This window comes from Adelges cooleyi, unplaced genomic scaffold (genome assembly GCF_023614345.1).
Source record: "Adelges cooleyi isolate 19-005CV unplaced genomic scaffold, UGA_ACOO_1.1 ACOO_flye_CR_arks_rails_tigmint_CR_PRNA_106, whole genome shotgun sequence".
NCBI lineage: Eukaryota > Metazoa > Arthropoda > Insecta > Hemiptera > Adelgidae > Adelges > Adelges cooleyi.
In genome coordinates, this window is record NW_026095759.1 from 93729 (window position 1) to 111910 (window position 18182).

The following is an 18182-nucleotide window of genomic DNA, read 5'->3' on the forward strand; positions in this document are numbered from 1 at the left end:
GACAAACAGCGGTCTCCGAGCAGAGGGACTGCATTAACGCGAAAAACAAAACTGTACAATAAACAACGCAAAGGGTAAATATATATATATATAGTATGTTTTGCGAGCAGAACCTATAATAATAATAAATACAATAATATGTAGAAAAGTGTATCTACATATGTGTGTGTGTGTGTATAACGACCGTAGTCTGTAGTACATTATGAATTATTATACTCGGATATTATTACTCCATTTGTATAGATTATTGTGTACAACATTATAGTTTTGGCTTTTGCCGCCCTTAATTGACGGCGAGGGTGTACAGCAGCAGTTGCTCTCCTGCGCTGCGGACTTGGCCGTCGCGAGTAGGCGCGCACACACACGGACTCCCTTCATTATATTATACGTATATAATATCGTACGTTGTATAATATACGGTTAGGTTAGGTTATAATATACGGGTATAGTGTATATTATTGTATTTTACAGTTTAATAACAAAAAAAATTACATTATTATTGTTATTTTTTTTCTACATTGTAACGTAGGTGTACTGTTCAACCGATCCGTGTCGGGTGTTGTTGGCCTTTGCGTGCGCGCGTTTCGGCGTTTCATAAAACTAAATCCTATAGTATGCCTCGCCGTCGAGTCCGTTCCCCCTTGGCCAGTCGCCTCTTGTGACGGGCTCGCTTCGCTACAGGCGTCTGCGGGTTCACTCGAACAACAGCTATATACATTTTAATCAATAACAAGATAAGGTGTTGGCCCGCTATCACTGTGTGTGTATGTTTTTTTTTTTTTTCGATAAAAATCTACAATAATACACGGATAATTACACTACAATACCGTCTACAATAATTATTATTTCATTTGAAAATACTTAATACCTATAATAGGTATATTATTATTATTATTATTATTATTATTACTATTATTGTACGCGTTAATACTCTATTATTATTATTATTATTATTATTATCATCATCATCGTTATTATTATTATTTTTTTTTTTTATACAAAAACTGCTTTTTTTTTTGTTCTACACTACCTAATCGTTTTTCGTTAACGCTACACATACCGTTCTTGGAATAGTTATCGCACAAGCAGATTTAATTAAAATTGTAAACCGTAAAAGTTTCAGTTGCACGTAATCGTCGGTCCAGTCAAATGTGCCGGTCTCTTCGCGCCGGCACAACTGTCGTCGTCGGTCTCTGATCGCAGTGATGTCCAACGTTAGGAAGACAAAATTCATCACAGTCAACGACTACACCTAAACGCCCGTCCATGGTGGTTGTAGTTTGACGACGGCTACAGAAAAATTGTCATCATGATTATGTTACCAACGGTGAAAGAGGAAACCGACGAGAAGATGATGGCGTACGGCGATGTTTACCAGCCACACGTCAACGTGAACAGCATTCCTTCACAACCGACAGTAATCTCGGCATCGCCCTCTTTTCCGGGCAGTCCCATCGCATCCAAGAAACAAACGCTCAAGACATACGGTGAGGTACAAAGTCTTCTCATGGCCGGATACCAAAAAGATGTGAAAAAAATACTGCGTGATAACTGCTGGCCGTCCAATCATCCCATCAGAACTCAGCTGTGGCCGGCCCTGTGCAGGCAACACGCATCAGACAACAGCAACAACATGCAAGAAGGGTTCTACTGGGATCTGGTTGCACAGTTGTTTGGATCTACCGGTAAGTCGATTAGAAATTTATTAAAATTTTTCTTAAACACTCGCAATAGTTAATGTATGTATACGATTCAATCTTGATAATTTGGTTCTTTAAAACTACGATACATTTAGTAATCCTTTCGGAGAGTTAACTATGTGTTGATGTCGTAAAAATCGCCTGTTGTACGTTCTATGACTTCATAGAACAATGTGTGGTGTTTACGATAAAGCTAAAAAATATAACTATCCAAAAACAAAATAATGCTCTATATTAAGAGGTCCTCGCACGTCAGTAATTTTGGGTGTAAAAACTAGCTATTTTATTTTTATAGTTTTTAAATTTTGGAAAAATACTGTACATTCAAAATTTTGATTGTGTGATCTCTAATAGTTTCATTCAGTAGCCATAAACACACTATAAAGGTGTGGCTGTAGTCACACCTTTGTCTAAGGAGTGGGTGGGTGGACGATTGTTGGTAATGAGGTTGAGGTACTCAACCAATGGTTTAGAAATTGTATATGGTTTTATGATATTACAGATGGCAATATTGTTGCAATATACAATTAAAGATTTGTTTAATATTTTATACCTAGTGACATTAACTAATGTCAATTTTATTATTATTCAAAATAAAAACATATAGTAGCATCTCATAAATGATAATATAATTAAAAAGTTATGTGTTATAATTTAGAAAAAATCATATCATTATAAAATCAATACTTTCTTAGCTAGCTTCACGCTGAAGTTAAAAATTATTACCTAAACCAAAATGGTAATAAAAATGAAATAATTAATTTATAAAGGTTTTTTTATAAATGACCTATATGACAATATTTTGGTAGTTCGTCTTCATATTATTAACTTTTTTGATTACCAAATTTTGTATGAACTAATAGCTTTAATTATTCTAGAACGACATAAGTTCTGGAATTAATAATTTTATTAGTCCTGTTCTTTTATTTGCACTTTAAAAAGTGTATTGTAAACAAAACGAAAGATATGTTTAATCATTTAATATGATTAAAAATAATTAATTGTTAATAATATTCTTGGCCTAAAAGTGATAAAGTAAACATTGATAATTGTTTAGTATATTAATTAGTAGTTTTTTAATTCTTTGATGGTAAATATAATCATCGTAGTCATTAAACATAATTTTTAGACACACATAGTATAATTAAAGGACATTTAACCCGACGGCGCTATTTTAATGTATGTTTTGCCGTTTCATTGAAACTTATACAATATTAAAGAATTCTACAGCAAATAGAAGAACAGCTTTTTTAAATTTATTTGTTCCAGAACAGAATTAAAACAAATGAAAGTTTCACAACTTTAAGTTCTAGAACAAATAAAGGAACCAACATATTAAAATAATTTTCTTAAAATCTTAAGTTCTGGAACATTAATTTTTTCATTTCAATTACTTTACTTCCTTGGTTTTTTAAAAATCAAAAAAGTAATACATTCTGAAACCACATTTAAATAGAAAATATGTATTATATACATAATTTGAAATACTACTTATCTCAACTCTGACTACAATATGGTACTAAAACAAAAAATAACTCCATACTTGTTGTTTTAATTACACTAAAGTTTTTTATTCAAATTATGACTTTTTCTAAAAATCAGTTTATCCTACACTTTAATAAAATAATTGTTTGTCCTTTTGAAAGTATCATTTTTTAAAAATATTTCAGTAGTCTAGTGTTTTCACTACTTATTTATTGGCGATAATTCGGACAATTCTGGTAATGACTATGCATTGTCGATTTAATGTCGTTGCACATTAGACATTTTAGGTAATTTGTGTGTATTTCCAGAGTCAACTGTACATTATTTATTCAATGTCATAAGATTACCCAACGACTAGCTATTACTGGTAATTTTTAAGCACGCTTAGACAATATTTTCCTAAACTTTACAGTTAATGACGGCTTTTGTACATTTTTGTAAGTATTTGGATCAAGAAAGTTACTATAAATCTATAAAATATAAATAATAATAAAAAAAATATTTAATAATGTTCTAAAATATTAGCAATTACAATTTGAAATGTGATATATTTTTTTAACGCAATTTATGTTAATGATAAAAACTAAAAGAATGTTTAATTGTTTTTTTACAGTATGAGATTAAATCTAATATATTGTGTGTTTTTCATAAATGTTACTTCAGTCACATCCGAGTAGTATTAATGCTCAGTTGGTCTCGTAAAATTGAACAATGTTACACACTTATAGTCATTTTATGAGATATAGATTCAAATTGATTAGATATTTCCTACTCAAAATTACTGTCAAGTCACTAAATGTTGACATTGACCGTAATTTATACATATATATATATATATATATATTTATTAATTGATATTATGAAAAAATCATTGTATTATCTAAATATTATAATAATAAGTATTAATTATTTAAAATGTAATTTTATTTGTGTAATTATTAAGTAATATATTTTTTTCGTGTATTAGATCTTCCAGATAAGCCAAGTATCTTGCCTCCATTCGTTGATTCCAAACATCGACATTTGTATCACCTCGACTCGACAGGCAAACATATTACCGACAGAGTTATATGCGTGCTGGGATTCGCTTGTCCGGACATTACTTATAGCCCTGCGATATACTCACTGACATCGTTGTTGCTACATTTCATGCCAGGTTTGTTGTAATATATTTTTATTATATTAGACATAACAAATGGGTACTTTTAAAAATAAGTATGTTTTGAGACGATTAAAGTGAGTACCCGAATGGTATTTTCAAAAGCCTTACCAAAACCTCAAATTTGAAAATGGTATGCATAATATATAAAAAGGTCAACTAAAGATAATCTGTACAATAAGAAATTAAATTAGTTGCTTATCGTTGAGTAAGTCTCTTGACCAATTGCGTTTGAGACGTCTGCTTGAGTTGTCCGGTAGAGTTTTTGAGTGCAGTTGGGTGATGACATCAATTTGAATGACATTGCATTTTGGAATTGAGTCTCAAGTAGAAGATGCAAGCGATCTCTTTAACAGTAGCGACTCTGAGGTCTTTGTGAAAGGATTCTTTAGTGGCGTACCATGGAGCTTTGGTTATCAAGCAGAGACATACGGATTGTAATGCCTGTATTGTTCTAACGTTAAAAGCATGTAAATATAGGTAAGCAGTATGATTGTTTTGGGCGGAAGATTTTTCAATATTTCATTACTAATCGGATTGTGACCTATTGAGACTTGTAGGTGTTGAGTTTTTTGATGATTTATAACACTTCACTTTTTATGTTACAGAAGAAGAATGTTACAACAGTTTAACTAGTCTAGTGTCGTCTAAAAAGTTGGTATTCGTAACTCAAACAAAATTATTGTACGAAGTCACTTGGAGAACAGTTATGCATATTTGTAGAAAACACGTGGTAAGTATTGTGTTTTATGCTCATTAAAATTGTTGTTTGGAAAATATTAATTTTTATAATTGTGTCGAATCAATAGAAATCCGCAGCCGGTCATATTGGAAAGCATTGTCCAATCAAAAAGTCAGAAAAGATGTACATGGATTGGATATGGTGGATATTCCAAGGACTTCCATTTCATCACGCGGTATGTTCAAGCTGCTTTTATTTATGGAAATTATTTTCTTCTCTATCGTACCTATTAAATAAAAGAAGTTAAAAGTTCCAATCTTTCGTTTGTTCTTCTTAAAAATAATTCATTCTTTTCCGGATTCCTTACCAGGTTTATAAATACATTATAAAAGTATTAATGAACATAGCTAATTAGTCATTAATCAAGTTATAACCTCATAAAACTACTTAAAATGCGTTTTTTTCTCCAAATTTAATTGTATTTTACCAAAATTTATCATTTGAATAATTATATTTCCAGAAAGGTGATTTTTAATTGCAAACTAATACATTAACAATAATTTTCAATTATCATCAAAAGTTTTTACACCATAACAACTATAAAGAAACACATTCTAGACAAATTGTATTTATTGCATTTTTTTTTTTTTGCTCATTAATCGTCAAACATGTCAATTAAATTCCGGTTTATAACATGTAGGTGAATTCTGGTTCCACCTGTATCTCGAGCAAATTTTTGTAGAAAAAAACTATAATAGGTTCGATTATTATGCTTTTTGCACAAAAACAACAATTTACGTAGGTAGTTTTTATTAGGTACAATAGAAAAATCTGAAAACCTCATATTCAATAAAAAAAAAAAAAAAGTCAGATTGTGGACAAACCTGTTTATCTATTCATTTCATCAGAGACATAAACAAATTATCTGTTTAATGTTAAATTAATCTTTTTTTTCGTTTTAAAGACCAAGTCGCATAGTTTACAAATTGCAGTTTTAAAAGAAATTCTTAAACATAATATTATTTCATACAAAAATTTAATAAAAAAAACTCAAAAATCCCCATTTTTTAAAACTAGTTTAAATGTATAAAAAAAAATGGATAAAAATTAAAAAAAAATGGACTTAAAATATGCCAAATTGTCAATATAACATCTATACTTGCCTAATAATTGTTACTTTTACAGGTCCGAGTCATGGATTGCTATCTTCACGAGGGCGTCAAAGTCTTATACCGTGTGTCCATGGCGATACTACAGCTTTTTTACAAGTACACATCGGCAAGCAATTCAATTTGGGCCGAAGAAATAATCAGCCACGGCGTGGACGTAGCGTTGATTAACTTCTGCCGACAGATGCCAGTGTGTAGAAATTAATTTCAAACAAACCACCGGCGGGTAGAGTTTATTTTTAACTTAATTCTTTTTTTTTTTTGTGTTAGGCAAATCCACAAAAAGTGCTTAAAACTGCATTTAAAATACGTGGTCTCAGTTCGACGTACATACACCGAGTGTTTGTGAAAACTGAAATGACGTTAAAGAGTAAGACTGTTTTGTCCGGTTCCAAGCAATTAAATCGTTCCTGTTCAAGTGAAAATTTACCTACTAGTCAATCTCAAATTAACATTCAAATGGCGTCACACACGCTTACAATACGTGAGGTAATTTCATATTTTGTAATACTTATCGTGAATACAATTTTTTATGTTACACTGATTTGGGAATTAAATACAATAATTATCTTCGTCGCATACAATTTGTTAATAATACTTATAACAATAATGAAAATATGGCTATGGGTGATAATAGATTAAAGTTAACGTTATTATCAGTCCAATTGTGTCTGATTAAAGTTTATACTATCAAGTTACCTAACAAATTAATTTTTCTAACTCATAATGTAACCAAAGTATAAGTTTTTATTTGACAAAAATCAGATTAAATAATAACGGCCACTGTTTGTAACATTTCAAGTTTGGATTTATATGTGAAATCTAACTATTCATAATAAAAGCGTTGTTTCAATTTGTATATTTTCTATTGTGCTGTACTATTAAATAATTGAAGTTACAAGGAAATAAACAATTATTTTGAAATACAATTTTAATTTAACGACCAGTGATAAATAAGAAGTTTTATCGAACTCTCCACTTGCATAGGTTATGCTAAAACATTACTTGGTAATAATATAATGTGTTACTTGTCTGTGTGTATAATGCTGCGATACAGGGACAGCAATCGCCAAGCCCTCGGGCTTCCACGATGGCAAGTTATCCGATTAACAATATACGATCGTTGATAGCTAACCATCACGATGTAAGTCATTTATAAGGTTGAACGCTAGCGCACAATCAGTAACAATTTTCTTTACCGTGTTTGTAATGGACATTTTTTTTTTTTTTTTGCAACATGTCTTGTATTTTTTTATTAAAATTATTTTTACCCATTCATTTTGTTGGCGTACATGATTATTTTGAATTATTATTTTATTTTATTTAAATCCTAAAAGCGTAAACCGTTATTTTATTATAATATTCTATTATTATTAGGGTCCGGAACTTAGTTCTATTAGTAATCGTAGTGAATTTTATAAAACTTTGGTGAAATTTTTTTAGGTCTGAATACATTTTGACCATTTTTTTTACAGCGTTTAATATGATTTCCCTGTTATAAAGTACCGGATCCTTATATTCCATTGAGTTTGCAAGATAATTTTGTACTTTAATTATTGTTTAGCACACACTTAGCCCAGTAGTTAATATATTTAGAGGTATAGATATTATATATTATCTTGCATTAGATATTTCATAGCTTAGCTGTTTTGTCAAAGACAACAACACGTTCATAGAATTAGTTCCCTTTTTTATTGGAACTTTTTCCAATATATATATTTTTAGTATATATATATAAATAATTCTTTGTTTTTTTTTTTTTTTTTTTAATATGAACGATAAAAGGCTTGTTAATTTTGTTTTTTGTACATTTTTGACAACACATATTTAAAGAAAAAAAGAAAATTAATTGTTCTGGGACATAAAATTAGATTTGTTTCAAAACTAAAATAAAATCAAATTGTTTGATATACATACTATATATATTTTTTGAGGAATGAGGAGAAAAAATAATTTTTTTTAGAAGAACGTAATAAGTTTTAAAGAAAAAAATTGTAAACATTTTTACTGACTATTTCTTCCGATTTAAGAAACAAAATAATTAAGTATTAAAAAAAAACATTGATCACAAAAAATTATACTCATATTTCTGCTCACAATAGACTGACATTTCTCTAGATTATTTTTTCTGAGCTTTAATTATCTATAAGGTAATAGCTAAATTATAAAAAGCCTATCACTTTTATCATTAAAAATATGTATTATAAAGATTTAGCGGGTTTCAGTATTTACTAGGTTTTATTCGTTATTAATTGTTTATGTTAACTCAGTTAGAGTAGTAATAAAAGAAAGAGTTTAAATCACATTGTAAATCATTTTCTGGAAAAAAAATTAGTGGTTTTTAATACATTTATAAACAATAAGTATAATTTAAAATTATTCAAGATAAATGAAAAAGTTATTTTCTAAATTTGATATTTATGAAAATTGGTTTTAATTAAATTTCAAATTAATTAAGATAAGTTATCTGTAAATGATAAATTAACAGATTATCTATTCATTATCAATATACAAATAAAATTATTGGCAAATAAAGATTTAATTATTTAAGAAACTATATAAGTGTGTGTGTAAGAAAAACTATAAAATTTCATAAAATAAAAAAGGTTTTTTTTTAAATGTAAAATTGTCAAATCACGTACCATGCATGTTTTATGTATATACACAGCTTAGATTTTAGAAAATCCATCCTTTAACAATGATATTATAATGTTTTGTTTAAACATTTTTTTAAAATTTAATTTCAGCTTTTTACACTTTGGTCTTGGTTGCCGGTGAGGATAACGATGTACCAACCAATACTTCTCTACACCACAGAAGAACACGGATGCAGCTTAACAACGTTTTATGTTAGAGTCGAACAACACGAACCCACGCTAATGTTGATAAAAACTTGCAACAATGAAGTACGTAACATTTCTTCATACACGTTTCAATGTTTCAGTTAATTTATGTGTATAAACAAAAAAATCATTCTGTGTGTAAATATTAAAAAAAAAAATGTTCCGTATGTCAAAAGGTGTTTGGTGCTTATTGTTCTTCCAAATGGTTGGAGAGAAACAAAAAGGACGACCGTGGCAACCGAACGACGTACTTTGGTACCGGTGAGACGTTTTTGTTCAGTCTCTATCCCGGCAAAGCCAAATATCCGTGGGTCGGAATGGAAGTGGACAGCGTACATCACGCCAACGAACTGTTTATGGCAGCCGATCAAAAAATGATTACCATCGGTGGCGGGTATTTATTAGAAATTATACTTGTACTGATGTATGTGATTAACGCTTCGATGCGAATGAGTGTGGACGATTAAAGCTAATTAAATAAAATAAAATAAAAACCAGGAGTCTTAAATGGAGGAAAAAAAACGTGCTCAGATACTGTGATCTTCAGCTTAGGTGAACCTCAATAAGTAAAAAAATATGCCCTGTATGGATTTTGATTATACTATCTTTTTAACGATCATTCTTTGATGTCTTAGCATACCGTTGTTAATATATAAGACCTGTTAGTACAATAACGTCTCCGTCACATAACGGATTCATTTTTTACTAACATGACTATGTGCTATAATTATATATATGTACAAATATACATATGTACAGTGTCAAGGCTACACAAGTGACACGTTAAATTAAAAGTTACTTTATTCGATAATTTCTAGCTTATGATTTATATTATATGCTCAAGTATACCTTTATTAAAATAATACAAATTTACCTAAAAGTTAATAAATAAAAACCCTAAACATTTTTTCCTTGTGATATTTTTTCAAATAATTTAACTTGCCTAATTTACCATTTTTTATTTAATTTACTAGTCAGTTATAGAAATAAACATTTATGGGCATTTAAATCATAACTAATGTCTAAGTAGAAAATTTTCAACAATTTCTAAAATGTTCTTGGAGCGATAACTACAGTTTCGTTTGGTTCAAGACCATTTATAGTTAAATTTATACCTTCTATGTCCTGCATCTTGGCTATAATACCGTCTGATTTATATTATATTATGCTCTTTGTTTAAACGTTGTTTTGTTATTTTGACTAGTGACGGTCAAGCGATTTGGATGGACGAAAATGTAAGATACGGAAAAACGGAGAGTTGTTCTACTTTTAATAATCCGCCTTTGTGCAAGAGTCGTGACTTTGAAATAAAAGTCTTAGAAGTCTATGGCTTTGACGGAGTGTGAGTACTATTGTTATATTTTGTAAAGTAATTTTCTGTTTTCGTAATCACAATTGTATTATTGTTTTAGGATTCTTTAAAATGACATTTATCCAATTGGGCAAATTTACTAGTCACGTTTATTTCTCTCTATTTTTTTTAGTTATGTTTTTGTTTTTTTTTTTTTACTTTTTCTATTGTTCTTTACCTAGATGTTAACCGTATGTCCATTTTTATTTTTATTGTTAAGTGATGTCCACGGCAATGTCGTGTGATGATACATTTTTTGTTCCTGGCTTTTGCCAATAGGTACTTAATTTAGTGAAGTAACAATGTATATATATATAATATTATTATATAATTATGAAAAACTGTTAGTCCATATACTTATATATACATACGGTCTGTCTCAGGAATACAACGCCCGTCTAGTGTGTGTAAGTCCAGTTGAGATGTTTTAGACTAAACCTAATAACGTACAATGACTGACATAACGCGTTGCCTTAAACCGTACAAAAAATACAAGTTTTCGTAACTTCAGAATATATCTGTGACAAATGAGCTGTCCATATGCTTCCGAATCTTTGGCCAGTTTTTGTTTTTAATCCAAAACATACTATCGGGATGGTTTTCCGGTAAATAATAATTACTTTCCCATTTGTACTCCGACTAGTGGCCAAAGTGTGTTTAAAAGCAATTTTTTTTATCGTAATAATATTGTTTCCTTTTAGCCAGTCTTACTTTTTTCTTAACAATGTGTCGCCGACCTATTATCGTACATTTTTAAACGTTATCAAGAAATACTGTTTGTCGTTCCTAAAAAAAAAGTATATATATAATTATATGCATTCACACAATTATAGCAATATCAATGGCCTGAGTCTGATACAGACCGTGTATGTTATTATTTTAATTAATTAATTATAAAAAAAAAAACATTTAATCGTGTTAATCTAATAATACTATTACTATTTGATGTTAACGTTTATTATTATATGTACGTACATTGTTGTAGAGAATTTAATAGATATTTAGATTAAAGTCAACAACAGTTGGATAATTTTTTTTTTTTTTGAAATTTTAGAATACAATTTCTGGAAAATAGTTGAATAATTATTGAATTAATGTATACATTATGTGTAAATCATACTACTTATGTACGTTTTCGACTGACCTGTTAAAAAAAAAAAAACTATGAATAATTTCGAACAAGTACAATCGAAGAGTATTTTCTGTTATGGAAAGTTCAAAAGGACGTACCTAATACTAAAAAAAATACATATGTATCAAAGTCAATTCGGGGTTTAGACAAATAATTTTTAAAAATATATATTTTTTTTCATTCGCTGTAAACTTGTACATGCTTTTCGATTTACAACAATGGAAAGTTTAGATTTATTATGATATTTAATAACTTAAGAAAATAAGTTCTTAAAATTAATGTCGTCAATTAAAGCAAAAAAAATTCAATTATAGCGCAATGACATTTTTTTTGTGTCGATTTTCATGTTTTTGTACCTATTATGTTAACGGCGTCGAAAACAATACGATGAAATTACGCTGAGTTTTAGAAACTACTGACAACGGTCCGTTAGTCTTGCACGTTTAAAAATTAAATGTAGTTCTAATTATATCATTATCTACACACTTTTCTTAAAAAAATGTTTTATCTAATTATAAACTGTTATTGTTTTTGTTGTTTGTCGTTTTCTAACGAAACAATTTTATTATATTGTATAATGTTTCTCGCCTTTGTTATTGTTACCAATTTTTATTCCAATACCTTTATTATTACGGTTAGTTTAATATTATTGTTATTTACGTAAAAAATATTATTATTCTTTACAATATACTTATGGATATGTTAGTATAAATGATAGAAAAACGTTATTATTATTATTTATGTATACACATTCATCTGTCGGTTAGTTGGTCGAGTATATTATCCAAGATTTATACAATATAATGTTTACGGTACGGGTGTCTTTCCTTGACGTATAATTTATTTTGTAAGTAGAAACGTTAAGTTTTTCTTTTTATCTACTTTACACTCATTTATATTATATAAGTATATTATCTATAAACCTTGGAGTATACTTAGGTAAGGATTTAGATAGTGAGCGATTTCTATGAATTTTCACCAGAGAGCTACTGTATAAAATCTAACGATGGACAACGGATACAATTTCGAATAACTTGAATACAATGTTAAGTCTTAAAATACGATAAACTAAAATAATTTATACTTGCAATGTTTTTTGACATTGACAAAAAATGATGCAGTCTTTGACTTTTATTGACACGCCGTCGTCCACTTTAGATATAAAATATATATTAGCTCTCTCTGAATAAATAGAATTATTTGTCGTGGCGTATCCGCAAGAGAATACTAGGCTTCTTTGAGTGTATAATGAAATTGTACTGTTAAGTATTTATTGTAATCGCATTTTGCTTCTTCTTTATATTACATTAATATAATATACATTACTTATTAAAAATATTTATCGCAATTATTATTATTATTATATATACACATATATAATATATATGTTCACAGTATGTGTATTCTTAGTCTTTTATGATATAATATGTGTTGTGTTTAGTACGATAATATTATATTCGTTAATTTGTTGCGTGTTACCTTTATACATATATTATTATTACATGATATTATATTATATTTGGAAAAGTTTGTTGATGATATTTAAAAAGAGGAAAATTATCGCGTCCTAAAATTTATATTTGTTTTTTATATATAATTATCATAACGAGATTATTAACTTTGATTCGAAAAACAAAACGTGGCGAAATTTTATAAATTATAATAGCGTTTATAATGTTATTGCAATTAATTGAAAATCGTTTTTGCGACGTTGTTTTTGATTGTTGTTTGAACAGAGTTTCGTGCCTTTTTTTTTTTTTGAGCTTCTCCGTCAAAGATGGCGTCTCCCAAGTACATATTTTTATCGCAAATTTTGAATTGAATTTTTATAAATTTCTTTCTCAATTTGAGAAAATCGCATTATTCGCATTGCGCATATTTTAACGAACGATTGGAAGGTTTAAATTAAAAAAAAAATAATTGAAAAGCAATCGACGGCGTTCAACGCCTAGTCATCGGTGATCGACACCGGTCGAAATACACTAGGTACGCCGGCAACTCGAGGCGGACGCAAAATGGCCGCCGCGGGTCTCGGGGCGAGCGGGAGAACATGAGGGCGGCCATGTTGTGAAAATCGATAACCCTAGACGCGAGCGTACCTGTTTCATTTTGTTGTGTCAATTAAGAAAAAAAAAAAACTATACGAAATTATTTTATTGTCTTTCTTTGTTCGTTCAGCGTTCCGTTTCAAATCTTGACAAGTCAGTAATTTTCCTTCACGTTTTTTTGTATTTTTTAATCGTTAACCGATTTTTTAAATATTGTTATTTGTCTGGCAAACGCGTTGAAATGTACAATTAATACTACAATAATAATTGTATTATAATGTGTTCAAAATCATCGCAGGTGTCGTTACCAAAACGAAACTCAAGTTCGTACCCATACCTATATATTATAGATTATTATTTTACACGTTGATATAATTTTGTTTTACCTGTTGTATACCATATCGATTTGTTATATTATTATTTAACGATGTATACGTTTTATTTATTATTATTGTTAGCTCTTGCCGTCTGTGATACCTACCTACCCATGAAAAAAAAAATGTATCTTGTTTTGTTGTTTACAGCTTTTTTTTTTTTTGCGCGCTCACAACTTTCTTCTGTACTTTTTAAACTTTTGACGTGTATGTCTTACTTTTTTTCGGCTGCTTTGTTAGCATATTTAGTACTGCACAGTGTTTTTTTTTTTACCCACTAATAATATATTGTAATACGTTCTGGGTCGCATATCATTGATATTACCTACAATAGTTATTATTGTACAAAAAATCAATTATAACCTACTCATTCCAATATGTGCACATTGAATGATTAAAGATTGATGAAATAACATAGTAATTACATATTAGATATATTACCTGCGCCCTACTCGGTAGTAAACGTTTGTTAGTGTCTATCGTATGTTATTATATTATAATATTTACTCAAAATATATTGCCAGTAATAATTGTAATATTCATTTTATGTTTTGTTCTTTTACACCTTATTTGTTGATCGCTATTATCAAAGTAACCTTAACCCTAGTCTGACTACTCACAGAGTGTTAAAATGTAATAAAATATGTCAATACGGTTTCAGTGATTCTAAAAAGGATATAAATACACAATTTGGTTTATTCATCTTTCAGTTTTGTTGTGGTTGGGAAGTAAAACTATGTCGGGTAATTATAATAAACAATTCAAGTTATCACATGTATTAATCAAGTTGAGTATATATTTGTTTTAAAATGAACTATACAATAATACTATTTCTACCTACTTACATATTAGTATAAAATAAAGTAGTTTATAAAATTTTACTTCTCAGTCAGATAATTTGTGACATTTACATAATTTTCCAAATAATTAGAACATCAAACACTGACAACGAGTCCAAACTATCATACTAACAGCACAGCAATGATGAGTTTTTATGTGCGATACATAATAACCTATTAGATATTATCGTAATGGCCATTAGATCATTTTTTTTTTGTATACACACAACATAATTACACATACAAATTAAAATTACACTCTTAATAAAATACAAAAAAAAAAATTAAAAGTGCCAAAAAATGAGTTTAGTCTTACAATATTTTGTTTCTACTTATTAGGGTTATTGTAATGAGATCTATTATCTTTATACAAAAAATAAGTGCAGTAGGTAAAACATACAAATTTAGAGTCTAGAAAAGCTGATCTCATTTTTTTTTTAACTTAAGTAAAATATTTAAAAAGTTCAATAAGTATAATACAAGTTTTAAGTTAAATTATAAATTTCTACATTGTCTTGAATAACTAAAAGTGAACATTTATATTAAGTAGTCTTATAAAAACATTTTTTGAACATTCTTGTAAGTTACGTAATCAAATAGACTTTTAATATAGTTTTTGGAATTCTTTGTTCAGAAAAGTTTTTTTTAGTAAAATCTTAATATTCTTTAAACATTTTTTTTCACAACTTAATACATTTTTTCAGTTAATTACAATTTTTTCTTTCAAAATTAAATATTATTAAATACCTTTAAATGATAAATGTAAAACTTAAAATTAATTTTTCTCAGATAATTTCCTTGAAACAAAATTTTTAACATATAGATATTGTTTTTTTTGTATTTAATTTGTTCACAATAGCATAATAATTCAAAACAATTGTAGAGGCAGTAGAGGCAATCTCTATGTATATAATTATAAGAAAGCAATAGTTTTATTTATGAAGCAATAAAATATTCTTATAAAACCAAAAATGAATTTAATTAAAACGGTATTACGTTACAATAAAATTCGATTTAATAAACTAAATAATTACAAAATATTTTTTAGTGAATAGTAAAAAATTAAAAACTAAAACATTATCAGTTACATGATAATACTTCTTCAATTTGAGAATAGTCTTAATTTAAAATGTTCAAAATTTTTTTAGAACATCTTTTGATAAATAAATTGATCATTTTTGTTGATTACCGAAAACATTTCTATTATAATTATTTTATCCAAGAAATTCTCTTTTCATAAAAATCAATGACTAATTGAGGACATTTGATGTTAGCGACTTTTGAATCAATAAGGGTTGCTTCTTCGACATCTTTCCATTTGAGCAAAAACATGAGTTTGCCGTTGGAATCAGTTGCACCCAATATTTGTTCTGGTTCTAATCCATTGTCAAATGCACCATTTGTGTTGTCTTTGGTATTTTCCAATTGTTGCTGACTTTCTTCGACTGCCATTGTTTGCTTTTTTTTTGCTAGATTCGCTTCAAACTCTTCTATCATATCAGTACAATCAAGATGTTCTTTTGCTTCCCATGAATTATCAATGGAGTCGTAACCTTTCCATTTCAAGTAGTAATGAATTCTACCATATACCACACATTTGTTGAGAATTTTTTCAATAGTGAATACTTCTTGAGATTTTTCGCTATGCAATATTCTGTAACATAAAATCAAAAAAAACATAAGAAATACGTACACATAATGATTTTGTTAGTTGTGTTTGTTCAATAAAGTTGTAATGACACACATAAAAGTGGAGGATAATTGAAAACGACAAAACATAACGTGACATGCTAAAGAAATACTGTTGGTTTGTGGAAAATTACTATTTAATCCATTTAGTATAGGCAATGTTGAATTTAAATAATAAAACTAAAAATTAATGTGTACATAATAATATGGCGTCTTATTCAAAAGTACGCCAACGCCAAAATAACAATATTTGTAGGCCGTATTAACTAAACGATTTACATGTTGTCGTCGTATGTAATCTTTATTGTAATTTCAGGCTGTTGATTATCATAAGCTTAGAACAGTCTCCGTCTTTGTGATAGTTACTATAAGTGAATATATTTTTCAGACATGTACGGGTTCGATTCGGAGACATTAGAAGTTATGTTTGCTGGCGACCTGAAGCCTCGGCTCAAAGGTCCGGCGAATTGGCTATTTTTTTACTCGAGACGGTCGTTATGGAAAGATGAAAAGTCGCTGTCATGTGAGTAACAACATATTATAGTAAATATTAGTGATAGTAATGAAATTGTCAATTTTGCATCAAACACAGACAACATTTATCGCAATCGAGTGGGTAAATATTATTGAAATTATTACAAAATGCGTAGAGTCTTTTGTGGGGAAAAATAACCTAGAAAATAAATCATTGTGTACAGATTGATGGCGTCTTAATTAGTAGAAGCATAACGAGAGGTGCTCGACGTTTACTTTGCTCGGTTGATAAAAGTCAGTTACTTACATCAGTGTATAGAAACAGTCCTCCTATTTTAGATTATTATATTGGAATTAAACGGCAATTGAACGTGCTGGCATCACAAACACTCGACCACAATGTAACTACAGACAGACTAACTCATTGGTCTGTACGCAAACAAACAATACAACTGATTGTGGACGTTATCAGTCGTTATCAGTGCTTGGGATTGGAATAACAAAAAAAAATTAAACCAAGTAAATGCAGTGTAATGCGATTTAGTATTTTCCAACGGTTCGCGTTAATAGTTATGAAAAATAATTAAACTTAACTATTTTCGTTTATAAATAGCATAGTAGTATTATAATAATAATATATAGACACTCCCTTACCCCTCCAACTGTACCCCACCCACCGATCGATACCACGAACAATAATAATATATATAATATTTGATTTACCTGTGGGCGGATTTGTCGGTTTTTTGAGAAATTCTGTCTGGTCGATGATGCTTGTGGCGAACGCGTGGCATTTTGGAAAAATCAAAATCGGTAGTCCAACATTATTGTTGGCCAGGTGGGTACAATAAACGACGGTCAACGTGGTCAAAGGCAGTGCGTCAGGTGGTGTTGAAGTTGAACTAAAGCTGGCAATTGTCAATGTGAGCATTGATTTTTTATACCAACGGGTGCTGCCACTATTTGGAAAATAGAAATCCCCGTGAAAATTCCCTTGTTTCATTTTATCAACATCAGAAATATCAGCAGCTTACACGTTTAACCATCAGATGGCGGTACACGTTATACGGTCAAAAGTGGTGTAAAAATATTCCAACCGTTTTCCGGTATGTTCCTGGAGTGTCGGTCTACTAGATAACATGCTATTAATACTTAATAAATAATAATTATTATTCGAGTTTCTATTAAATAGCCAACTTCCCCCACCGTAGATTATATAGTAGGACATACGCAGGTT

The 18182-nt window shown here is 29.1% G+C and overlaps 2 protein-coding genes across 8 annotated transcripts; one reads left to right on the top strand and one right to left on the bottom strand.

The window, feature by feature from the left end:
* Window positions 1–11563, top strand: LOC126837433 (GTPase-activating protein skywalker-like). 6 transcript variants are annotated; one of them, XM_050571351.1, is made up of 12 exons: window positions 1–74; window positions 1118–1685; window positions 4153–4341; window positions 4953–5077; window positions 5154–5261; window positions 6212–6385; window positions 6466–6684; window positions 7253–7339; window positions 8943–9101; window positions 9215–9432; window positions 10243–10380; window positions 10451–11563. In XM_050571351.1, exons 2-12 carry the CDS (start codon window positions 1310–1312, stop codon window positions 10458–10460), a joined length of 1803 nt encoding a protein of 600 aa, XP_050427308.1. In that variant the 5' UTR covers window positions 1–74; window positions 1118–1309; the 3' UTR covers window positions 10461–11563. The 6 variants fall into 6 exon arrangements, with proteins under 6 accessions (XP_050427308.1, XP_050427301.1, XP_050427295.1 ...); XM_050571344.1 differs by lacking the exon at window positions 1–74 and adding an exon at window positions 628–764; XM_050571338.1 differs by lacking the exon at window positions 1–74 and adding an exon at window positions 775–877.
* Window positions 11564–15615: 4052 nt separating this feature from the next.
* LOC126837398 (chromobox protein homolog 3-like) lies at window positions 15616–17865 on the bottom strand. 2 transcript variants are annotated; one of them, XM_050571310.1, is made up of 2 exons: window positions 17669–17865; window positions 15616–16436 (listed from the first exon to the last, which is right to left on the bottom strand). In XM_050571310.1, exons 1-2 carry the CDS (start codon window positions 17737–17739, stop codon window positions 15992–15994), a joined length of 516 nt encoding a protein of 171 aa, XP_050427267.1. In that variant the 5' UTR covers window positions 17740–17865; the 3' UTR covers window positions 15616–15991. The 2 variants fall into 2 exon arrangements, 1 of the variants encoding a protein (XP_050427267.1); XR_007685512.1 differs by lacking the exon at window positions 17669–17865 and adding an exon at window positions 17253–17495 and having other exon boundaries at window positions 16313–16436.
* Between the last annotated feature and the right edge of the window lie 317 nt (window positions 17866–18182).

Bases quoted from the DNA above. Each gene is read 5' to 3' on its own strand.
- LOC126837433 (XM_050571351.1), top strand. From the start codon at position 1,310: ATGATTATGTTACCAACGGTGAAAGAGGAAACCGACGAGAAGATGATG. The intron at 4,342-4,952 runs GTTTGTTGTAAT...TTTATGTTACAG, and splicing joins GTTGCTACATTTCATGCCAG to AAGAAGAATGTTACAACAGT. The intron at 6,386-6,465 runs GTGTGTAGAAAT...TTTTTGTGTTAG, and splicing joins ACTTCTGCCGACAGATGCCA to GCAAATCCACAAAAAGTGCT.
- LOC126837398 (XM_050571310.1), bottom strand. From the start codon at position 17,739: ATGCCACGCGTTCGCCACAAGCATCATCGACCAGACAGAATTTCTCAA. The intron at 16,437-17,668 runs GTAAATCAAATA...TTTATGTTACAG, and splicing joins ACCGACAAATCCGCCCACAG to AATATTGCATAGCGAAAAAT.